Consider the following 26,769-nt stretch of genomic DNA (forward strand, 5'->3'; position numbering starts at 1 on the left):
GTTTTAAACGTTCACATTTATTTACGTAAAATGGTTGTGCTAAAGCCAACCTGATTTAATGTCAATGATAGTTGCTAAAAAAACTATTTTGTGCATACATTTATATTATTAGATTTTTTTATATCGAAGTCTTCAAAAAGGCCAGATTCACCTCTTCTGCATATTGGTGCAATTTTGCCAGTTTTTATAGATGCTCTCATACGTGTATAAGTAATCCCATACTTTTTTACGTCTGAAAACTTTCGAATTTTAATGTTAACTTTTCTAATTACGGCAAACATACAATTTTGATATACATATTTGAAAAAGTAATATTTCCCAAGTGATTTTTAAATGTAATTAAGAATTAAATATTTGGCACGTTTTGACACACATTCGAAGTTCATTTTCAAAAACGAAAATATTGTACTACCCACCTTCTTAATATATTTCTTGAAGAAAGTAGTGTGTGCCCCGTGGGAAATTAAAAACTCAAACGGTATAAACTGAAAAGAAAATTACTTTGAAAAACGAGAAAATAGCATTCCAAGTAAAAAAACAATACATTTAAAATTACTTTGAGAGAGTAGGCGTTATAAATTCATTAATTTGAATTTTAGTCATTTTAAAACTGTATAGCAATATTTAATTGATCTCCCGTACAAAAGATATTTACTATTTTAATGTAAGCAAATCATTAATTTGTAGTTAATTTTTTTAACTCCTAAATCTCGAAAGATTTCCTGCAAAGGAATTTATTGAGTTTTTCGCTAAAATTTCATATTCTACACCCAAAGTTATTTATTTTGTCCAGTCGAAACCAACAAATCTCAACTTCAACATATTTAACATCGCCAAAGCTGTGATTCTAAATAAATAGTGCCTGATACGAACGTGTTGGCAACAGTCCAAACCAGATACCTGTTTCGTAAAGACAACGGTCTGCCTAACATCCTGTATAATTAGGTCATGCAAAGAGCTTGCAACCTAATATTATAATGCAACGGGTCTTATACGCGATTGAAAATTTAAAGGTTTGGATACCTTATTTGCTGCCCGACGTTTCGATCGCATTACAACGACCGTGGTCACGAGCTGACTGATGTGGCTGCTAAGCGTCGTCTTCTTGCGGCGCGAGTTTCGACGCCTACCCTCACTTGGTTTTCACTTAATGTAGATTGTTCGGAATTGTCGGTACTTCGACACACAACACTAACGACGTCTTTACACTGGCGCGTTACGTCATGCCGGCGACGGCTGCACTTGCTGATGACAGGATTCCACGTAGATGATAAACGGTATCCCTCTTCACGGTTGAAATTGGGATGTTTTTTGATTTCAACCGCTTCTCGTACTATCCTGGAGTAATAGTGACGATCTGTGGAGAGGACCCGGGGTTGATGTAGCTCGATCCAGTGATTGGTTCCTGCTTCCAACAAGTGCTCAGCTATCGCGGATTTGTTGACTTGCCGGTTCTTGACAGCTGCGATATGTTCCTTGACCCTTTCAGCTATTGTTCTTTTGGTCTGTCCGATGTATGAACTACCGCAGCTACAATCCACCTTGTAAACGCCAGGTGTCTGAAGAGGAATTACATCCTTTGGTGTGCGCAAATGGTTAGCTACTTTGGAGAACGGACTATATACAGTCTTTATGGAGTATTTCTTCAGTACTGTTCCAACTTTATCCGTTACTCCTTTTATGTAGGGCATAAAAGCTGGTACTCTGCTAACACCAGTCTGACATTCTTGCCTCTTCAGACGTCGTTCGGTTCTCCTGTATCCGTTTCGCTTAAGTACCTCCTGAACGTGTGAGAGTTCACCGTCTAGGTGTTCAGGGTCACAAAGGTCGTATGCTCTAGTTGTCAGCGAAGCCACCACGGATTGCAGGTGTCGCGGATGATGATGCGAATTCGCGTGGAGATACCTATCGGTGTGTGTCGGTTTTCGGTAAACAGTGTGGCCCAAGGTACCATCTGTTCTCACCTTTACTTCGACATCGAGAAAGGCCAACGATCTGTCTGTCTCCATTTCATATGTGAAGTTGATGTTAGTATGAATGGAGTTCAGGGTGTTCAACAGCCGTTCTACGTCCTGTTTATCTCCTCTCATGATACAATACACATCGTCGACATATCTTTTCCATAGCTTCACATTTGATGCCTGCATATCTATGGATTGCTCAAAATGTTCCATCCAGATGTTGGCCATAACCGGTGCCACTGGGCTACCCATGGCCACTCCGTCGATCTGGAGGTAGTATTGTCCACGATAGAGAAAGTAGTTACCTTCTAAACAGTTCTTCAGTAAAACGACGTACTCACTAGACAGACCGTTTTCCCTCAACTTCATCTCGACGACATCAAGACAGTCCTGTATGGGAACGTTGGTGAACAGTGACTCCACATCAAAACTCACCATAACCTCATCCGGTTCCACTCTCATGGTCTTGATGATATCGACAAAGTGACGAGAGTCCTTCACGAAGGATGCAGTCTTACCTGTTAACGGTTGCAGCACTGACGCGATGTGTTTCGCCAAATCATAGGTGGGAGAATCGATTTGACTCACTATAGGGCGCAGCGGTACACTCTCCTTATGTACTTTAGGCAAACCGTATAACTTAGGCGGCTGAACGCACTTGGGTCTTGCGAGACGTTGAAACACATCCTCCGCGAAAAGGTCTTCATGGTCCTTGATCAGTGAACGTATACGTTTCGTCACTCTGGCAGTAGGGTTATACGACACTGGTTTGTAAACCGAAGTGTCACTCAACAGATTCCGTATTCTTCTGTCATAGTCTTCTGAGTCCATTACTACGGTGGCGTTTCCTTTATCAGCCTTAAGCACTAAGATATCACGATTAGCCCGCAGTTTCGATAGTGCTTGACGCTCTTCCATAGTAACGTTCGATTTCGGCGGCTTGGATTTTCGTAGAATAACGGCAACATCCTGTCTAAGTGTATCCGCATCGTTAGACGGCACCTTGTTACGCGTTATTACTTCCTCAACACCACTTATGACATTTTCATACGGAATCCGGTTCGGAGTTACTGCGAAATTTAACCCCTTGCTCAGTACACTGTGTGTGGCATTATCAATCGGCGAACGTGACAAATTAATTACCGTATCACGCTGAGACGTGGCCGGTGTTCGGGTTGTACCGTTTACCTTCCCGCGACGGTTATATAATCTGTCAAACTTTGCATCGTGACGGGCAATGCACAAATCGTAAATACGAGATGCCTGGTTGTATGTTACACGATCACAAAGGTCAAAGTCACTTACTGATAATACCGCACTGCACTCCGTATGTAGGTCATAAAGTTCACTCACCACACTATTTACATTGTACCGACAATTCCGTATTAATTGTCTTAAGAGACGAACACTTGCATTTTGTAGAATTCCATCCGAGTGTGGAATGTCCTTACGCGGCTTGATACGCACTCCCGAGGGTACTAAGTCCGCGTCACGACACTTTACTAGAAACCTGAGCGATGTTTCCAAACGCACACGTTTTACTCGAAGGAATTCAAGATGTTTGATTTTTGTTACAAACTCCGGCCCGTAGCGGTTTGCAATTAATGTTTTTAAACTCTCGCGACTAGTACACATAATATTATAATGCAACGGGTCTTATACGCGATTGAAAATTTAAAGGTTTGGATACCTTATTTGCTGCCCGACGTTTCGATCGCATTACAACGACCGTGGTCACGAGCTGACTGATGTGGCTGCTAAGCGTCGTCTTCTTGCGGCGCGAGTTTCGACGCCTACCCTCACTTGGTTTTCACTTAATGTAGATTGTTCGGAATTGTCGGTACTTCGACACACAACACTAACGACGTCTTTACACTGGCGCGTTACGTCATGCCGGCGACGGCTGCACTTGCTGATGACAGGATTCCACGTAGATGATAAACGGTATCCCTCTTCACGGTTGAAATTGGGATGTTTTTTGATTTCAACCGCTTCTCGTACTATCCTGGAGTAATAGTGACGATCTGTGGAGAGGACCCGGGGTTGATGTAGCTCGATCCAGTGATTGGTTCCTGCTTCCAACAAGTGCTCAGCTATCGCGGATTTGTTGACTTGCCGGTTCTTGACAGCTGCGATATGTTCCTTGACCCTTTCAGCTATTGTTCTTTTGGTCTGTCCACGGTCGTTGTAATGCGATCGAAACGTCGGGCAGCAAATAAGGTATCCAAACCTTTAAATTTTCAATCGCGTATAAGACCCGTTGCATTATAATATTATGTGTACTAGTCGCGAGAGTTTAAAAACATTAATTAGCTTGCAACCTGTCATACTATAGTCAGACAACGTAGTGGAGAGCCTTGTAGGCAGGGTTCAACTGGCGGACCCTAAATTAAGCATTTAGAACGTCACCCGCAGACTTATGCTACAGACGATTTTCTGTTTGCTATGGCCATTTTGGACATAAACCTAAGTAACAATTATGCTTCAAGTAAACCGTGCATTCCAAGGCTCTCTACTAGTTGTCGGAAATTACAAACAAATTCGCGTCCACAATCCATTAATGCCCGGTTTTTGAGTACATTTAGCGGTAGTTTATCTATTCAATTGCGTTTTTTATATGAGTTTTAACGCTATTGACTAGATAAACTAACGTATTATCTCTGAAACCGGGGTTAAGTCCACTTATTTATACTCGGCTTCAATAAATGCGAAAATTTCATATTCCAGTTACTCCCACATGCATTTCATAAGCTCAAACTTCAATGGCTGACACAACCTACACGTGTAGATAAAAATAAAACAGTAATATACAAATCTTGTATATTCACCACTTTTGGAGAAAGGTCAGATATAACGAATGGTGGACAATGAGTTCACACTCCTGTTAGTACGTCCAGATTTTATGAAGGCACACTTGAAGATGTTGGGTCACTTTTATTATAGTGCCGAGTTTTGCGGACGAATTTGGGGCACAATAGTTAAGGAATTCGGTGTGGAATTTCATAATAGAGTTGGGTTAACTTGTAAATACTTGCCTCAGTCACTTCTCAATTTATACACCTCTACCGCCTTTGTATTTGATATTTAAAAATTATTAACAAAAATAGTTCTCTAAATTTCCGCTAGGGGCGCTGATCAATTTTTGCATTATAAAAAAAATCTGTGACTACTCAGTAGCCATGGTCGAGATTGGAATACTATTTCCTACAAAGGTTAGAAACGAGTAGCATAGTCACATTGCATTTTGTTAATACACAGCCCTGATGTTCGAAACTATTAAAACTCAATGTGATTCTTAGCTCGCACACGCAACGCTAATTGTTTAGGAAACAATAACCACCACAGATATTAAATAGACTAGATATGGCACTACACTTTACTATATCTGTCAATTTAATTTCCTTTTGAGAAGCTTACCTATAATTATTCAGAAGTGTTGAAATTGGTTATAAATAGTTTGAAACTTATAGTATAATATTATACTGTTCTCAGTAATGTGTAGTAGAAACATTTGCTTTTGGTTTCAAGCAGAAAAATTCCATTATGCTACTTTGCATGCACGATAGTTTTTGTAAGCTCCCTATTAAGGCCTTGCCTACTTCTTCTTACGAGAGGAGACCTGCGATTTATTACAGTCGGGCGGGTAGTATCGAGTAGTTTTACATTTAAAATGTACTGTAAAAAGAGTTCTTAGTGCGCCCGCTAGAGGCATTAAACAATATTTCAACCAAATTTATAGGTAGCTAGCCGGTAGTCAATAGTCAACAGTGGTAGAGTATCGCGCTACAGCGCTCGGTGGTGCATTTATAGCTTAATTTTATTATTTACAGTATATTTTATGACTCTCGTTTGCGGTATCTAGCGTGAACAAAACATCTGCGAATCAACTTTAATGATATGAAAACATTTTCACTCACCTGTCGTGAAAGCAAAAGCATCAGGATATTTGCATTCCATTACCCTCTGAAAATAATACCGTATTTGGTACACTTTTAAATAGCACCCAGATGGAAGTTTGTAATTTTCTTCAGCTAAATAGATTTGTAAATGGTCTTTGTTAGGGAATATCCGATAAGGATATCCTTTCGATAGGATTTAATGTAAAAAGTTCTTCTATCTGTTTGTACGACTGCTACTTGATGATTTTAATATGGATACTTTAGTTTGAACTAAAACAAAAACCATGGAAAGAATGCACCAGTATAAATATCACAAACCCGTGTTATTAGGATGATTACATTCACGATTTCGATTAAAAAATGTCGCAGAAAAAGTCTAGTTAGTAAGTTGCTTGAAAATACTTAACTACAGTCCTGGGAGCTTATTGAGTGTTCGAACACTATAAGGAACTGAATGAAGAAAATTAGCATTTTCTCTTTGTGAGTAAAGTTTCAGTTCACAATAAACCAGGTTTCAAAAGCTGTAGCGCAATTTACTTTCGACTAATTTACTATCGAGTATCAAGCCTTTTAAATTTAATATTTATTGAAAAGTAGTTCCTACCGCGCCCGCTAGAGGCGCTGATCAGATTTTCATACAATTTTTTTCTATAGTTGGTCGATATTGATGGGAAATCACCCTTCTTGAGAAAATAGATAGCCAAAAATGTAAACAACTGTACCATTATATAAATTGTTGTTTTTATTAAACCCTTAAACTTTGTAAAGCAACAGCCTTTTCGATAATATTTATACCTCATTAATAACGTTTGTTTAAACAGTACCTGCTATGGTTTAGTTACGCTACTTGATTCAAGAGGAGCGGTCGTTTTATTTATCATAATTATTTTAGACACTTTATGTAAAACTGATAATCACACATTTCGGGTAAGTGCTTGCAATTAACCTAGGACTCATTTATGTTTTGGCGCAGGTAACATACGATGTGCTAGCAAGCGGACTGCTGTAAATTGCATGCTGAAACGTCAAGAAAATTAAAATACATGTTTGTTTTAATTCCAGTGTAATATTAGGTAGTAATATCTCACGTGAAAGTTTACAATTGCAATTTCTTTACTGCTGGAAATCCAAAGGCTCCTTTGGATTTCCAGCCGTTTCAATAAGTATACTACGTCTGGTCATCCAGGAACACGACCAAGCCAAATATGGGTGAAATAAATCCCTCGAGGTCTTTTTCAAGATTTGCTCTACAAACAAAAATTAATAAATATTCAACTGGTTTTATGAGCATCATGCGAAGCGGTCAACGTCCGTACTCGTATTATTATATTTGCTAGGCCTTTGTTTAATGTTGAATCATCTGACCTGGAAAATTAATTACCATTTCGCGGGTAGAATTGTATTTCTGAAAAGTATTTTTTTTGTCAACAATGTAATTATAACTCTTTTTATTTATTTTTGTTTTTACGTTAAACCACAGATATAAATAGCCGTATAATTTGTACTCACAAAGATTTGATATCAAAATACTCATACATAGTCGACACATAGCTTACGTCATTTAATCAGGAAAAGCGTTAATTTATCAAATTAAGTGAGAAAAATAAATATCGTTAAATGAAAAAAGTCTACAAATCTTGCTATTTAAAAATCGAATTTAAGCGTACCTACATTTTGCTCTACTTTTTTATTTTTAAAATAAAAAGCTTATCGGAAAGCTTGTGGCTAGTTTGCAAAAAATCTGACTATTATTTGAATTAGCTCTGCATACAGGATATAAAATTCAACGTTTACAATTTTAGTTATAAATTACTAGTGATATATAGACTATATTCAGACATATTCTATTGCAATATCATCATTTATTTATTCATTTATTATCATTGCCCACCTATAATGTAGTATTTATATTATACCTACAAATCTACCGATTCTCAGCAGATCTATTTTCATATTCTGGGCACAACTTGGGAAACTTTCTGCACCATTTATTTTATGTTTTGGAACTAATCTTTGACATATTAGGTTCTACGCCATTCATTCAGGTTCAATTTACCGAAGGAAAATTTGTCTTTGGTCGGGTTTCATCGTAAAAATAGGCAAAGATATATTAATAGATATCGGTATTGATGATAAATGGTTCAAGACCGATTTTTCCATTGACAGAGATCTACGATACCTTAATTCGAGGCATCACTGAAGTTTTGTGATAATGTTTGAAAAATATGAAATTTAGGTTCGTGTCGTTATTATAATGATTACAATTACATTAAAAATACAGTAGCTTTTGCTTCTTCTCGCTATTTTATCTGCGGGAAAACGTCTCCTATAAACTATCTGTGTATCAAATTTCATCAAATTCCGTTGAGTTGTTTTAACGTTTGTTATGTTTAAATTTTTGTTACTCTATCAGTGTATTAAACATCCAAACTTTCGCATTTATAAGATAAGAAGCAATCGAGGCTAAGTAAATATAATAAAAACTAGAACTCGAGGCTAGTTCAAAATTTAAGACTCAAAACAGCAATATCAAACTTAGCAAAACAAAAGAATACATTACAAACCATACATTCTCACAACAAATTTTAAATTTCTCGCTTACAGCATATCTCTGAACAGTTTGAACTCAATTTCAAACTTCATCGCAACAATTTCTCAAGCAATATGAAATATTGTATCGTTGCTTTTGTTTACGTATCTTGTATCTTGTGTATGATATTGTAACAACAGATACAAATACATCAATTGTTTGAGAAACTTTAAACTCTTTATCAAGCTTTCTTTTTCAGTTCAAAAATTGGAGCTCTTTTAAACAACTGTGACACAAATTTACCTAAAGAAGAGAAAAATTAATTGATAACTGAGAGGCGATATCCTTCGTTTAACGACTATTGACAGCCGGCCAGCCATTGTCAATTTAGTGCGAAGAAATGATCAGCGTCCCTAGCGTCTTCTGCAAGAACTATTTTACTTTAAGTAATTAAATATCAAAATCTCGTTACTCAATAGTACCGACTGCAGGAAATTGCAATACAGATTAACTTCCATCCATAAAGAACAATACATCTTGAACTGTAAATAACTGCAAGGAATCTCTCAATTCTGAGGTAATAATGTGGGAGCCAATCAACGCAACGTTTAGAGTAGCATCACTTTACGATTGTGATGATCTAAGCAAGTATTGTGGAAAAGTGAACAGATTTGACCCGGTATGGAGGCAGACTGTATCTGGGTGCAAGATTCTTCAAGTTCTGAGGGATATGTATAAGTTCAAGTAAGTTCTTTTTTATTTTATTTAATACTAGCGGTATATTTAAGCGTTTTTCTTACGATAGGATTGTCTCTCTAGGGGTCCTATAATCACTGTTTTTTGGTGTATGGAATACATGTCAGTAGAGAAGCGGTCTTAAACAATTTCAATTCTAAATTACATCAAAAATATTTACTCACAAATTGTTCATAACGATCTTTGAAACTACGGTCTAATTTTATGTTTGTGCTGCCTTTACTTGGAAAGTTTAAATGAGAATTGAAGCGTAATTTGTCAAAATACCTAGGAGTATTTTACTACACGTTTAAAATAACAAAGGGTTATAAGAAGAAGTAATGTTACCTGGAAACCAATTATGCAAGGTCTGTTCAATGTCTTAAAATTTCCAATGAATATCGACATGGAAAAATTTGGCTACAAGAATCGCACGTTGTTCGCAACGTAGCAACAGGCAGTTAATTTAAAGAAACAATCATGTTGAAAAACGACTCCACTTCACTCGATCCTTTATTGAATCTTGAAAAATGAGAACACGTCAATACTTTGATTCGCGTTTTTAACTTTCTTGAAACACATTGAGAGCTTTAATCTTAAGACGATGTCCAGGATAGAGCGAAGTGGAGGAGAAAGACCAGGAAGGCTGACCCCACTACCATATGGGATTCATAACACGGAAGAGAGAGAGAGATTGAGAGCTTTAATCTGGTTCAAAAACTATTTTTTTATTAGTGCCGCAATTTGATACATCCTGTTTTTTTTAAATAACTGTGTACAAATATGTGCTTATTAGAAACGACAGAAGGAGGCCTGTGTCCAATAGTTGGTAGAAGAAGGTTTAATGATTATTAAAAGCGTATAATACATGTACACTATGTATATAAACAATTTTGTTTGTTAATAACACAATAACAGGTTATCTCCCATTGCAACATCACATTACAAAGTAAAGCCGTTCTATACAGACAGAACGTAATATTTTCCTATTTTGCAGCCCTCAATAGGTACTAATATATTTATTTCAGCGTCACCTACATCTACGAAGATAGTGGAATGAATTCGTCAGCTATAGGAGAGATAGGAAGGATAGCGTATTTCAATAATAAATCCATTGACATATACCTCAGGCCTATGAACTTTGGAGTTGAACATTTGAAACACTTTTGTCCAGTACATGCTGCTTATAATTGGAGGTAAGATTGTCGAGAAATATTTCCACAAATTGCACAGAATAAAATTGAATTAGACGATTTGAGTGTTCCTTCAGAATTCCATCATGTCACGATAGCCTTTTATAAATTTATGATTTTGTCCCTGACTCATAAATATCACGTAAAAAACTCGAGGCATTTTTTAAAATAAATATAAGGAATATGAGATTCACTTATCACGCTATTGACAAGCAAAACTATCTTTATACACTAAAAAAAAAATGGCAGACCCTTTGTCAATTATGCACTTTAGTACCCAGAGTTTGACGAGTCAAGGGTGCATAAATTGAAATAATAAGGCTGTGTCTTAGCCGGTATTAATATGCCAACATAATTCTTACTGATTCAATTCAACCTATTCATATTTAATGTATAACAGAATACGGGAATTAACGCGAACACGCATTTTACCTTAAAATGCCTAACGTTTCGGCGCAGGTTGCACTCGCCGTGGCCGCAGGCCGATACATGCAACGAAAGAGTTTAAAAGTTATTCATATTATGTTCAAATCAATCTAACCTATTTCAAAATATTTTCAACAATGTTAATTTCAGATTCGGCTTCATCCTTCGTCTTCAAGACGATATTCTGTACCGCATGTTCTACAGTAAGCCTTTCTCCCGCCCAGTCTGGAACTGTCTCTATTTCATAGCTTTTGTGGTCAGTGCATTGTTCTATGTGCTGAAGCGGTGGGAGTATAAGGTGATTGGAGGGTGGGAGTGCAGCTATGCATATGAGATTCTTATGGTTATTGGGGCTTATTGTCAGCATAGTAAGTATGGGTTACTCACTCATAGTTGTAAATTTTTTAAGAAAATGACTGCTGTATCGTGTACGTTATACAAAATAATAAGTAATGCACAAAAATAACAGCTAGAACTGTAACTATTACATGCAATATTCCTCATTATTATGAGATTTTTTGATAATGTGGCTAATCGAAAACAATAGTATCATGTTTCGTCTTTTTCGTGCTAAACCTAAGCTTAAGTTTGACAAAAAGATTTGATAAGATTTATAAGGTCTATTAGACGACTATAAAAACCAAAAGACTGTTTATATAGCGATACCTACTAAATTCATGCATGACTCCATGCAAAAAACGCAGTTTATCTAAAAATTATTTGCCGATCATACAAAAATGTAGCCAAACCGAGAGAAAGCTGAAAATGTTTCAAGATTTCCTCAATCTGTTGCATAATTTTAACCAAATTCCATCGTTCTGTAAGCACTCGTCTTATGCCAGACAAATACAAGATTAGCAAAACAAATTAGATACATAGATCCATTAAAATATGATTTACTTTCTGTCCGTGGTCGCCATTGTACATTTTACGAGCGCACTCAGAAGATAAGCAATGGTCTCACTTTATTGCTCTCCCAGACACTTGCAGACTTGCTTGGGCTAATGTAGCTTTATACAAAGTTAGTGTGCCTGTAGAGAATATGGATTTTAAGTGAAAGGAAGGAAACTAGTTTTGGTCCAAGAATTTTAATTTTGAAATACTTAGTATTTTCGTTTGCAGTAACAATACTTGACAATTACTAATTATAAGTAAAGTACGTTTTATAATAATGATAAAAAGTATTAATTGTATATTATTTAACATTGTAACAATATCCAGAGCGATACTTTGCATATCGTCATTCAATTTTCACCCCATATCCAAACAGTGGTCCCTGCAGTTGAAGTATAAAGAAGAAACTGATTTGATATCTATCTTAAGTGTCGGTATCAATGCTTCTAGATAAGTATAAAATAGCTAATCAGACGGGATTTTAACAGTTATTTTCATATACTTGATACTTCTTTATCTAGCTAATAAGTAAGTGACACTTATTCATAAGCTTTGGAACTGGATCTAAATCTTTTTTTTGTTTGCAGTACCACCAATAGACGCTACACTACCGTCTCGCAGAATCGCTTACTTTATATTCTTTCTATTCACTTACATTGTGTATACATTCTACACGTCCAACTTGCTCTCCCACCTTGTGAATGATAGGAACCAGGAAATAACACTGCGGGACTTAGCGTCAACCAGTATGGAGCGTGTTATTGTGAATTATATGACGCTTACAGTATCTGAAAATGTAAGTTGAAGACTACTACTTTTAGATTAAGTTTCAAAATGAATAATATGTAGGAGGTAAGTATATAAATTATTATTGAAGTTCGTTACTACGGGGTTGTAATTACCAGTAACATATGTATATTATAGAGCAATCCTCGAATTAGAATACAGATCAAAAATACTTTAAGATATCGTGTGTCACGCTACGGGCCTTTTAACTTTGAGTCTTTGAATATAATGTGCATACATGGCAATAACCAAGGGATGTTCTTGATAGTCTTTTTAGGGTTCCCTACCCAAAGTGTAAAACGGCAACCTATTTCTTAGACTGTACTTTTAGACGTTGTGTTCTTTTATCACCAGACTGGATCTAAACCTTGATAGTTAGATAATTTAAATTTCATAGATGATTTATAATGACGTAATATAGCCCTGAACAAAATTTTGCTGTCAGAGACAAAATAATGCAATGCCCGACGACCTTAACATTCAAATCGTTGCCATAAATATTTTATGCCGAGTTAATTTCTAGGTAAAATGGTCACGAACTTAGCGAAAAGCTTATGCAAATTTAACGTTATCTAATTTCCACGATCGTGTAGAGGAAGAAAATGTTTAAATTTCCATACAACGGTTCATGCTAATGAAACAAGGTCTTAGTAAATTTACTGGAACGTATTTGCACAAATATCGGACTTGTGTAAGTGTAACTCAGAGGAAATCACAAGTATGTGACACAGTTTACAAACATTTAATGATGAAGCTCTTCACGAAACTATTTTTCTGTAACATGTAGCGTGATTTTGTACAGTCGGTATTATCGAGTAACGAGAGTTTCACATTTAAATGTACGGCAAAAATAGTTCCTACAGCGCCCGCTAGAGGCTGATTCAGATTTCAGACATAATTTCTCGATAGCTAGCCGGTTATCGATAGTTGACAGTGGCAGAGAATTGCACTACTGTTTCGTATTGTCTTCATACTAAGTCTTGACATTCAAAATTATTGTTTTCAAAAATCTTTTCTCTTTATATACGCTAAGGGTGATGACAACTATTTTTTATGTAATTTTTTTCGATCGGAACTTGATAGTTGGTTCAATTCTCCAACTTTTTATTTACGATGTAAGTATTTGAAATTTCGAATGCCTATTCAATTAATAATGTTTGTAATCTTTCACAGGTGCCGACAAATAATCAAAACTACTCAAGAATAGTTGAGAGGCTTCGACAGTTGCGATCTGTTTCCATAGCCGAAGGAATAGAAGGAGTGAAGGCGGGAAAAATGGCCCTTCTGTCAGACTATACCAGCCTTTTTCCGTTTATAAAGAGATGTAAGTAGCTGCATTAGTTAATTTGTCCCTTACTAACGTTTTAACATTACCAGATAACTTTTACAAACTGATAATAAAAACATGGGATTGATTTTGTAGATTAGGAGTTACACATAATAATATTTTGAATGACCAGAACCTATTTATTTTTTTAATTTATTCCATCTTTTGGCTTTTTATCACTAACCTACCAGCGAGGTTTCCTCCTGGAAGCAGGAAAAGGTTAGAGTCTAATGTATTTCGGTAGAGAACCTTCGACAGCTTCCTTCGAAGGCGAATGCTCAGACCACCCCTCTATTACTCTAATTCTACACAATTATTTATACCTTTTAGTAACGAGTAGTAACATCAACACGAGCAAACAAAAACATATTTGATCCCTTTACACTAACCGTGTCATACATCAAAAGTAAATTGATATTTTCCGCATCCTTAAGTCTACACGAATAACACACTTTTTCCTTCCGGGTTCTGGCAATCACTCAATACTTATGCTTTGCTAGACGTGACCCGGGGCGTTACGCGCAGATTGCAGCAAAACATGCCGTGAAAAGTATGTCTCCACCAATCTCTTCAATATTATTCTGTTTTGATGTAATTAGGAAACAAACAAAAATAATTTTAGTATCGACAACGTTGATATGTTTTACTCTCATAATACTCATAATACTTTTCGACTTCATTAACAATTTCATTCACATGAAAATTATTTAATTATTTAAGAGCTATTTAATACTAGCTCCGCCCTAAAAAATATATCATGTCTATGAATTAAAACAAATCACTCTGCCAGTGAAAACCACATGAAAATAACCCCAATAATTTTTGAGCTGTATTGAAAACAGACCGACAGACGAGTTGGAGAACTCTTTTTATAATATATAGGTAGTGGTAGAATGACGGCAAACAACATAAAGATAATTGGAATGCCCATAATGGAGGGGGGAGGGGTAGAAAAACACTTGTGACGTAATAACAATAAAAGCAAAAACAAAATAAAACCGCTTCATGTTTTTGTTTTGCATATAAAGTTGTGAATCCACGGACATTTATTGCACGATGACAATTTTGTGGGATTCTGATTTGATTTTTAAGAGATTTCCTTTTTATTATCAAGCTCCTTTTGATTGGTTTTTCTTTTATTTATTTGAATACTGTACTTTTTGAATGTGCGAAATAATTTGATGAATAGGAACATGATGTTGCTTGTCATAATAGTTTGAAAACGGTTTTAAATGTGAGTTTGGATAAAATATGCAATGTTGTTTCTTTGTGTTTTTAGCCTTTAGCAGTCCTGAAATATGTGAGTTAACGTCGGTAGATTTATTTACAAACATCAAGAAGTATTTCTTCACTGCGAAGGAATTTCCTTACAGGGAACAATTTAAAATCGGGTAAGTGTGCCTTAGGAATATTTTTATTACTTATTTTATGTCCTAATCACCACACTTAGTCTCAGCGTTCGAACTTTTGATTCTTCAACACTGTAAAGAAAAGAAGCCACAAAGTAATGAGAAATATAGCCGAATATCAGCATACAGGTGTAACAATCTGTTTGGCGTTATCTAGTACCTAAGTAGCAACCATAATAAATCCGGGTAGAAACTATTTCCCTACAAATGAATATTCTGAATGAAATTTATAAAAATTCTCTTTAACTCAACAGATAAAATAGACTGGAATATGATTTGATAACAATTGCTGGCAACAATCAATCAACCCCTTAACCAAATTACAGGCGAAAATAACCTTGTGGTAAATAAATAATACATATTTTATTATACTTCGCAGTGCACTTCGGGCCAAAGAAACCGGTATATTCAGGCGCTTGAAGAAATCAGAATGGGAGGTTCCGTCTTGCGGCGCTCCACATTTAGTACAAACTCAATTCCTTCAGATATCTACCCCGGTACTCGTTTTATTTGGCACTTATATGCTCAGTGTTGTTATATTGGTTATAGAGAGGGTGTATTACCAGAGGACTAGGGTCTGGCCTTATGTTAATTGATTGTATTGTAGAGTTTGCGTGTGATATAGCCGTCCTTCTGGCGGGAGAGTCCCACATAACCTTGCACTCCACCCAGAGTGCAGGTGTAATGTGTATGCGTTAAAAAAGGGTTTGCGTGTGATTCTTTGATTTGTTGTCTTGCAATTTAATAAGTATTAAACAATATAAATAGGTATGTTTGCATGAAATAAAAAATAACTGTGATTAATTTGTTTTTTTATCTCCTTTTTCTTCCAATTTTAGTCACATATAATTTCAGTTCTAACAGGTAATATTATACCTTTAAGATCTATCTGTTTAAAAGATGTACTATTAACTTACATTGTTTAAAACAAATCAATTATATTTTGTACATATCCAGATAAGGTTGAACGCTTTATGGCTATATAAATAGTTTTTATTATAATTTAGTTTTTATTTATTTCACTCCCACTAGCGCCTACTGGGTTAATTTTTATTCATAATACAACGAAAAATATTTCCATTGAAGTAAATATAACTCTCCCTCGGGACCCGTAAATTATTAAGAATTAAAATTTTCTTAAAAGCAATAAAAATACTAAAATACTAGTAAAGCGTTGGTTCATAATCTTATCTTGAGTTCTTCGAAACACTCAAGTCCTCAGTGAATTGATAAGAAAATATGTTAATCCAAAAAACGTGGTCCGAATTTGTCTCAACCCAGTATTAAAAAAATAAAAATATTTGAAATGAAAAAGGCATTCCCGAAATTGTCGGCGGAAAGCTGGCGGTAAAAATGAAGGCTAGTGGCTAGTGAAAGATAATTAATTTGGAAATTTTTAACACACTATCATTACTAATCATTTTGTTTACAGACGTAGGCACAATACTAAACGATGTTAAATAAATTACAGCTATTTAAATCAGTGTCTTATTAATTTTTAAACTTTAATGTTTTTTTTTCTTTACTACGTAGGAATTTTAATTCGTTCTACTCATCTCAGCACGTATTACTGAGTAACTATTAAAGAATAAAAAAATAAGTAATTCGTTACGTTATTATTTTGAATTCTCGAAACTCAATCGTTTAATTTGTCAAATTGCTTCAGGTATTATTTTTCCATCTGCACGTGGATCTACATAATATATTATCGTTCAATGTAAAAATAATATCACCTTCAACAGCATCCCACCATTTCTTAAAAACCACACGTGTAAAAACGTAATATTTTGAAGATTTGGGGAAAAAATCTGGGAAATACTCCCCTCGTTATTTTTCTTGGGAAAATTTTGTTCCCTATATTTCTTGAAAACCAGTCTGAGTTTTTAACGATGCGTTAAAAGGGTTCTTTTGTTATGATTCTGGCCATTAGACTTTAGAATTTTGAAAGAAAAGTTGAGAAAAGGTAGGCTCACGGCTTCAGACTCGTGCGTGTTTCGTGCCTGTACCTATAGGTATAACTTGGTTTACCTGAGGTTTATATTTTGCATTTATTTGCATTTGATTCCTAGTTTTCTTAGTTATCAGGCTTAATACTTCATTTTTGACATCCTTCAAGCGACGATTCAATATAATTCTACGGTCACAAAGTTTTTCCAAAAAAAAAAAAACTAAAACATTGTTTAAACTTTCAAATAAGTATTTAGTACTATCATAGCATATAAAACTTGATGCATAACTTGATTCGTGTAGTCTGAAATTGCTACGTTTTTTTGTTTCAATATTATTTCTTTTTACTTCATAATTTGTAAGAAATTTCCGAAGAAGTAAAAGTGCTGTTCGTAACAGTTTTTACTTCTTGAAATAATAGTAAAAAGTTCCATTTTCTCCGAATACTCGTGAATTCAGTTTCCATAATATCGGTTTCTTTTTTAATAAAACGAACTTATAAAATATAATTAAATACAAGGAATACGAGGGAACTTCACAGACATTGGAACAATATTTCAGTTCCTAAATTACTTTTGTTCTTTATTAAAAAGTTAGTTGATAAAATTGTGTCTATTGTATAAATTATGCTTTCAATATGTTTCGTTTTTGTGTTACTACTTGCAAGTTTAGTTACTCTTTTTTTTAGTGCTGATAATATAAGTAAAATATCAAAAAAGTTAAATAATAAATTTAATGTTTTGTTTTTAAACCTTAAAGTATTACATAAAACTGCAATTTTTGACGAAACAGTTTTGAATTTCTGTAGACACGCACTGATTTTATTATATAATTATTTATTTACTAACATAATAAATTAAACCATCCCTTCAAAAAAAATAGAGACTTATAAATAAAAAAATCAAGTTCGACTAACCCTTTCTTTTAAATTTTACTATTCCTTTTGATCCAAAAATCTCTGTTGGGTCTCATAATGAAATAACAAGTACAAGTTTATATTATTATCATAATTCTATAAGGCCCTAATTTTATAAAATTTATTCCATATCATCTGGATTTCAGTGGAAAATTCCGATTGCCAATATTCGGTTGATATTGTCTTGCTCTACAAATAGACCGTTTTTATTGAATTCCTAATCGTAAGTCAACTTGGATATTGTTTTAAGAAAGTCAATCGGAAAAAGAGTTTCTGAACTATATGTTTTTATTCTGTCGGTGAACTTTGAAAAAGTCTGATGGAATATTCTAGGTCGACGTTAAATGTCTTGTTCCAGGAAATGTCTGAAAAACAAAAAGAATTTTATAAGAAAAGTACCGCAAGGACAAGTCTAAAGGAAATATTTTTTTTAAATTTAATAAGGATCTGCAAAATACAATTGTTTTGTTACTAACTTGAGCATGAAGGTGATAATAACATGTTGACAAGAAAGTATAACTAATAGTACCAAATATATCTTTCAACAAAGACGGGGATAGCAGTGTTTTAGTTACTTTTGAATTTATCGCATTAATTATTACTGTATTTTTCGAAAAGGAGATCAAAGTGTTTTGCTGACTATTTGATTTATCACATTAGTTTTTTTACGAGTAGCTTGTATTTAAACTCCAAAATCTTGGCTTGCAAATGTGACAGTTAATTGAACGCTACACTAAGGCGCTTTACTTTGGCATCTCCGCTGCGCATAAGTTCGTCGAAAGCCAACAATCAAAATAACAAATAACCGGCCAAGTAAGAGTCGTCTGGTTCCGTACGAAAAAATACGAAAAAAACCATGTTTATTTTATGGGGACACCCTTTAATATTATATTTTATTCATCGTTTGGCATTTGTTGTTATAGTGGCGACGGAAATACATAATTTCTGAAAATTTCAGCTTTCTACCTATGACGGTTTATGAGCTACTGCCTGGAGACAGATAGACAGACAACGAAGGCTTAATAATAGGGTTCCGTTTTACCCTTTGGGACCCTACAAAAACTTCAAATCAATCAAATAAAACTTCAAATCTAAGGTTAAATAAATATATTTCCATTCATCCACTGCCTGCAGAGCCCATGCCATACGGAGCAGAGTTCTTGGTAGTGAGGAAGTAGAAGCCAGGACCTCCGCCTTGAGACTCGATGCCCATGTATGAGATGTCGTTCTTTGAACAGGCGCCTTGACCAAACATTGTCCAGTTGTCGCATTTACGAGCTTAAAGAAAAAAAAATTGTTAAATAAATGAGATGGACTTGTAATAACAACTAAAGTATTTATAATGAGAAGTAAGCATATCAGTGTGGATGGTTACGGTTTAATTTGTAGTAAATCAGTAAATTATTTTATGAAGGTGTATCATTTCAATCGCCCATCATAATTATGATCGCAATTTAAAAGGTCGTTTTCAAAATTGAACAGAGTGAAATAAGGTCGATTACGATGCAGGGGTTGATTAAACATCCGTTCTATTTGAACCGTAATTTTATCCTTATCATATAAAGCTTTTCAAAACTTAAACAATTTCTGAAAATGTATTTTAAAATATACAAACGAATGAAATAACCATAGACCGTAACCAGAGCCAAAAAAAAACCAGGCACAAAAATCGATATACTATCTAATACTGTAAATTTTCCAGTGTCATATATTATTCCGCTATCAAAACACTATTCACACTGTACTCTCCACCAAAGATACGATAATATAAAATATCAGATAGGAACCTAATTTATTCCGACTTGCGATGGTCAAGGGTACCCATGAGAATTATGGCGGATCTCTGCTTGTATAGTTTATTTCTACCGCAGTAAACTAAATCTATGCGTTAAGTTACTGTTAGTAAGTAGAATATATTTCGCTTATCTTAAGCAAAGTTACTAGAGTCTAGGAGTATAGGAGATAAAAAACCGATTTGTAGAATCTGAGTAATGTATAATGATAAAGTTATGTCAATTACTTCCCCAAAATCAAGTACGAATATTTTTGTCTAAAAATAGAATACAATACTGTCAAGTGAAACCTCTGTATATCATATTTTGTATCGGACACACATTCAAATGAAGCATATTTATATCACAGTCACTTTAAATTACATTTCTGAAGGCACCTAAATATCCATGTTTACAAGTAAAAAAATCATATTATATACAGTTCCATCGGAAAATGGAGGACTTGATAAATATTGTTTTTATTAACAGAAACCAAATAAAGGGATGTAAAAAATAGATTATGGAAAACTACCGTTTTAATATAAATTGACTTGAAGCCATTTCACATTATATAAAATTTCTTTTATATTTTTATTTGAGGAAGTAATTTGGTGCGTTGTCATATCGCATGTTGCAGAAGACAGTGATGGATTGATCGTTCAGGTTTGTGCTGTCATAAATCTTTTGTTAGTAAATACTTTTTGATACCTACAATTTAGTTTATCTCTATATTGTTGAAACTGACAACGTTCCGTGGGGACAGCTGGGATTTATATTTATTCAGGAAACTTGGTCTGAATTTACAGTCGCCAACAAACGCTAATTTGAGTTTAGTTACTATCAAAATGCATTAAAAACAACATACATTCAACATTATGTAATATAGAATAAGAATAGCAAAAACTGCGGTTGATAGCATTATAACTCATTTGTGTTTATTTTGTCAGATAATCCCTTTTGCGCAACATTTTTTTTTTAATTACGTAGATATTAAAGTTTAAGATCCTTTTTTTGTACATAAATATTTTACCTGGAAAATGCTTGGGTGAATTGATAGATTCTGCAAAGTACTCCCAAGCTCGGCTGTGATCACAGAAAGAAATGTAGCACCCAGGCTGTGACGAACCTCCATTTGGGTAGAAATCTTTATGGCCTGCGAAATATATAAGACATGGAGAATAAACCAACATGATAAAGCGCGATTCTCTGGCGCTGTCGAGTATTCCGGCTAGCTATTGACAAATTTTGTATGGATACGTAATCAGTGCCCCTAGCGGTTGCCGAAGAAACTAACTAAATTACAATTTTAATGTCAAACTCGCAGTACCTATAGTGAAAAGTCTACACTACAAGTAGAAAATCTATAGAATTTTAACTTAACATTAAATTTGATACCGTTCGACTGTTTGGCATTCAGATTACCACACTAAATTAGTTTTAAAGTACGCTAAAGATGTTCTTGATATATTTTTAGCCACCCCTCCGATCATTTACATGGATTCCCGAATGAAATACTTGCCTCTACTCTCACTTCTCAGATAAGTATTCAAATTCTTCAATTTTATTCCACGAATTCATTCCAGAAAATTCCACTGTAGGTACTACGGATTTTAGGCATTTAAAGATCGTTAATCCTCCTTTAAAACAATGCCTGGTGGCTTTTATGACTTTTTCGATGGGAATTACAGGCTTACTGTGTCGGAGTACTTTGTCACTAAGAGTTGAAAGTAGGTACTCTTGGGCTGTGTAAATGGCGATTAAATCTATTATTTTCCCCGTAGCGACCACGGTTTTAAAGTAAAGTTCTTGGTTAAATAATAAAATAAGCCTAGCTGGGTCCGTTCATGAAATAAATTTTACGATCTACGTGGCTGAGTAATTTTTAACTGAGTCGCTGCTTGGACGATTATTTTCGAATCACTTAGAACTATATTATGACATACAGATTTTTAAGACGTGATTATTGTGTCGTATTCTTTTCGCAATACAAAATTTCGATCACGTAATCCCGCATCATCACCAAAATAATAAACAACAAAGTAGATATTACAACGATACAAAGAGTCATGATAATAATATTGTTAAGCAACAACCGTTAACATGTACCCCTATGGCCTGAAAAGCGGAATCCTAACTTTTCGGGCAAATAATGTTCGTATTGTCAAGCTAATCATGTTTAAGTGCAGAATAAAATTAGTAGAGGCATCACAGAAAGAGAGTTTTTTACCTACAGGTTCTTTAATGCCCAACATCCCAGCATTACTATGTATCACGTCGACATATTCAGCATCAGTCCTGTCCAGTCTCCCACTGGCACTCACGTTGCTGAAGCAAGGTCCTGCTGGATCTAAAGCTGTAATTCTTCCGAGGAGTTGACCTGTCAGTTCGTGGACTTTCTTGCCAGCTACTCCAGCTATATGGGACCCTAAGCTGTGACCGACGATGTAGATCTTTGAAGGGTCTTGGCCATCTGCAATGAGGGAATATATAATAACCATTAAAATCATCATTTTTGCGAATAGTTTAATTCGCAAACACCTGCAATAGGTTTACTTTGATGACGTTTCTGAGTCAAAATACGAGGGATGGAGATTATGCAATAGTTTTCTCTGATTAAAATCATTCACCTCGTATAATCTAAGCTGATAGGTTGGATTTAAGAGCATTTTAACTTAACTTACTTTTAACAAGATCACCCAGAAAAGACCCAAGCAGCTCTCCCATAAATCTGACATAAGTAGACGATCTGAAGTACTCCAGATTGATAATTTTCCTTCCATCAAGCGCAAAGATCTTGAGATCAGATTTCTTTAGCAGCACAGGAGCGAGACCATGGACCATCCATCCATCAGAGCTCTCCATAAAACCATGGATGAGAATGACAATCGTTTTAGCGTTAGCCATCAATCGATTGATGCGTTTGTTTGCTGTCAGATTGTACTTAACATTTCCATCTTCAGTTATCAGATCTATGTTTAATACTTCGTGAAAATTCGTTTTGTTCTTCTCTTGCATTTGTTCGTACGTTAGGCCGAAGAAGCTTTTGAAGGCTTCACCTGGAATTGATGATGTAAGAGGTTTAGTTTCATTTATTTCGGTGTGATTTTATAAAGGCTTGAAAAATTTGAGCTATTTGATAGCATAGTTTTATCTTTTTTTTTGTATAAGATACATATGTCAGTTTGTTAAGCCGGCAGAAAAATTCTTTTAAATTAATTCCGGAATGTTTACTATAAAAATATTTCGCTTTTATATTTATTTGTATTGAGTAAGTATATGAAATTTAGTTTTGTTTATTCATCTGTTGTAAATTGGTAAACGTGATATCGAAAATTGATAATCATCAAAATAAACAACTAACTGGTAGGCATTGTAAAGTTAACACGTTTTTCCTGTTGTACCTATGTGTTTCAGTTGTTCAAATACTATTTAGTAATATTTGGAATTTTTTTTCAATTGCGTTTCCTTTTCCATTTGTGTAAATATTGTTTCTAAAACAAAAACTAATTAATATTGAATTATAAAGTACGTGAGTACGTTTTAGGCTTAAAGAGATTTTAAAATGTATCGTTTGTTATTTAGATCGAATTGATGACTTTGCCTTTTTCTATGAATAGCTTAATAATAACGGTTCTATAAAATCAGATACTGAAACGTGCTCAGCTTTTAATTATAGAATATTGTTTGATAGTTTTTTTTCTTTCATGTCAATTTTCGTTTTAAGTTCATTCCATGTCAACAGAGTTTAATAAATTTTTGATAACTTCACGCGACACGAAATCAAAAATATCATTGAACAATAAACTCAGTAATTTAACTTTTTTGATAGCAATAAAAGTTTTGACCCAAGAGACTGACGCCAATATGTGGCTAGCAATTATTGAATTACTTTAATTCAACTTTTGTGATAAAAGTTTTAAATGCAGACTCCGCCGGGAAATCGAACACGCGGCCAGTGCCGGTCAGTAACAGATGAATTCTTGTAACTGGTGAAAACTAGTTATTTTTCTCGTAACTCTATTGTTTTAGAGAGCTAAAAGTTCTTGGGAAAAATACTTGAGGAAATGAAACATCGGCTTTGACTATAACCCTCATAAAAAGATTCCGAGTATAAAATCCCATGAGATACCTAAAAGTTATATTACTCATACACGTGCTTCCAAAACCGAAATATTTAGTTTTTTATCTTTTGCTTAAAATCGTTTTGAAATATGTACTAACTACATATTTATATGATATGAATAGGTAGTATCTAAATAATACTTAACTTATAATTCATATTCACGGCCTGTTACACATGCACAAACAATATACCGATTTATTTTGAAAAGTTATCAGCTAAATCGAAATTATTATGTACGTCTGTTTCATATCTCGGGACTACAGAGTCCCGGACATTTGGAAAGCGTGCTTGAGGCCGAAGCCAACACGTAGAGGCCCTTTTTAAACGGCTTTAAATCTTTCAATAATGTATTATTACTTATTATGAATATTTTGCGTCAAGATAGTACTTACGTACATAATATTAGGTCGGGGAAAAAGTCTTTTCGCATTATAGTATGTACGAACTTGTAATAAAAACATTCTCTACACAAAAAAGCTCGATATTTGGTTACTTCACGAGCTCACTGAAACAAACCTAATGAACCGTGTACTCATTTGTAATTCTTGAAGCCAAGGAGATTTTATTACAAGTTCATACATACTATAATGCGAAAAGACTTATTCCACGACCTAATATATTGAAGAAGAGAAGTTACGTTCACGAGGTTCGATCAGCAAGAATATAAGAAAGTACTCACATCTATTAGAGCCTGCGGCAACAACAGGGTGTATCATCGACATAGTTGCATCGAACAGTGAGTTCACGGAGAACTTAGCAGGACTGGGGTGAGGTAGGCTGGCTGCGTACAACCCTACCAGCAGGAGTAGACTGAAGAAGTGGAGAATCTCTATGTGTTGCGCTGGAAATTAATTGATTTAATGTTAAATATTGAACAAAAATTTTATATGAAATACTTTATATTATAGAAGAAAATTTTTTGAAGTGTTGGATACTCATAAGTTGTAAATATCGCTATACGGTCTACTGTCATTACGAGTCGAGACTAAGCATAATTATGTACGGAATATAGAAATTTTGATGCACCAATACCAATGCAACGTTTAGAATCCGACATACATTCAATTATGTGTACCTACATTATTGTGCATATAACATACCAACAAACATTTTCAGAATTTGATAAATTTTTCATTCATAGTTGCAATAAAGCGTGGAAACCTAATACCTTTCGTGGCTGTTAGGTAATATTGTGTTACGTAATCTGTCCACGAAAAATATCAAACGTTTTAGCACAATATCATTATTGTCCCTTGAACAAATACATTAGGTAAAAAATAACACATATTACAAAATAAAAATAACAATAAAAATACGGTAATTTATAATAAAACGTTAAATAAAATATTGTATGTACTTACTACTAATCATTTCAGTACACAAGAGGAAAATACTATTATAAAAAATATACCACACGAAATAATAACTATTGATGTGACTCCGACTACTAAATATAATGTAATAGGCCAATTTTTATTGTTCAGTGGCCATAAAATTATACTATCTTTAATAAAAATAATCTAGATTAATCGGTTTTTATATAACTAGTCTTCTGTAAGTGTAGTTATAAAAATAAATGATAAATCCTATGATTATAAAATGGTTTTACTAGGTGTCGTATGTGAGTATAGTGTACTTATGACTCTTGATGAAAAGATTGACTTCAATTTTCAAAAGACTTAAGTAATTAGGTAATCGTTTTTAGCCGCCAATTATCATATTATGTTGCACGAATCTCTACCACTTTCGGCTAGCTATCGATCGATTATTGTATAACAATCTGATTGTAATTTATTATTATGTATTAATAAAATACGAGCATTACGTGTTTGATATATTTATTGACAGAGAATGCCAAATCGTTATATGATTAATATATGGCATCTACCATAGAGTAGAAGGAGTTTAGGTGGAGTTGGTGGAGTTTAGGTTCACCACATTTATAAATAACGGAAATAAAATTATCCAAAAATATTTCTCAGAGGCCATTTTCTAGCATGTTCGAGTATCTAGTAGATTATCGATTTGCGATAGATAGAAATTTGATTTGTGCCTTAAGTTTATTTTGAAAGTTCTTTTTAATAGGTAGAACATTGTAATAATCAAAATCTTATTTTTAATAATATCAAGCGTTCGATTAATTGGCAACATTGTTATATAAAAAAATCCAGAAAACACTATGGCATAGTTTACATACCGAAATAATGCCAAAAAATTCTAAAGTCTTTCACTATTTTCAACTTTTTCCCATATTCACATACACCGTAGTCAGCACGTCAATGAGATGTTTATCTTGTCTGAACGCCTCACTTAGTTCCGCTAGCGTGATGCCATCGGTCGTTACGACACATTCCCCGGGACAACACATGTATATAGAACAAAGCCTATTCGATATCGACAGAAACATCGGCTATAAAAATGTATTGTTGATTCTGGAATAATTATTAGCCTGACTTAGTGCTCAGTGTTCAATATTTGTCAAACACAAACAAATTATTTCAATGGTTAAGGAAAATGTCGTTACGAAAAATTAGCATGACAATTTTTTTTAACGTATTTCTTGATGCAATGTCCCCAACTCACACTTGACTAGCGTTGTGGCCTCAAAGTCAAGTCGATCATTACTGAGGCTCTTGCCCCGATATGGGAAAAATATGGCAACATTTCTGTGCTGCGCTGAAAATTAAACTCCAAAAAGAAAAACATAGTTCATTATTTCCAAACCTTACCCTCTTACCGTACTTAGATCTGCAGTTTCATATTAATTGTATTGCAAATGTAAACAGTCGCCAAAAGGCCGGGGCACATACAATACCAGCAATGACTATCATATTTTGTAATGACCAATCAC

At 34.5% G+C, this 26,769-nt stretch overlaps 2 protein-coding genes across 2 annotated transcripts; one reads left to right on the forward strand and one right to left on the reverse strand.

The window, feature by feature from the left end:
• The first annotated feature begins 8,973 nt into the window (after positions 1 to 8,973).
• On the forward strand, positions 8,974 to 15,756 carry LOC142977375 (ionotropic receptor 75a-like). Its single transcript, XM_076121254.1, has 7 exons — positions 8,974 to 9,134; positions 10,154 to 10,321; positions 10,895 to 11,112; positions 12,226 to 12,434; positions 13,598 to 13,748; positions 15,031 to 15,142; positions 15,540 to 15,756. The coding sequence occupies exons 1-7, from the start codon at positions 8,974 to 8,976 to the stop codon at positions 15,754 to 15,756; spliced, it is 1,236 nt and encodes a 411-aa protein (XP_075977369.1).
• Positions 15,757 to 19,140: 3,384 nt separating this feature from the next.
• Positions 19,141 to 25,745, reverse strand: LOC142977246 (lipase member I-like). The gene is made up of 6 exons (XM_076121021.1): positions 25,280 to 25,745; positions 24,598 to 24,759; positions 22,477 to 22,851; positions 22,023 to 22,265; positions 20,826 to 20,948; positions 19,141 to 19,301 (listed from the first exon to the last, which is right to left on the reverse strand). The coding sequence occupies exons 1-6, from the start codon at positions 25,287 to 25,289 to the stop codon at positions 19,141 to 19,143; spliced, it is 1,074 nt and encodes a 357-aa protein (XP_075977136.1). The 5' UTR covers positions 25,290 to 25,745.
• Between the last annotated feature and the right edge of the window lie 1,024 nt (positions 25,746 to 26,769).

The sequence above is a fragment of the Anticarsia gemmatalis genome, chromosome 12 (assembly GCF_050436995.1).
Source record: "Anticarsia gemmatalis isolate Benzon Research Colony breed Stoneville strain chromosome 12, ilAntGemm2 primary, whole genome shotgun sequence".
Taxonomy (NCBI): domain Eukaryota; kingdom Metazoa; phylum Arthropoda; class Insecta; order Lepidoptera; family Erebidae; genus Anticarsia; species Anticarsia gemmatalis.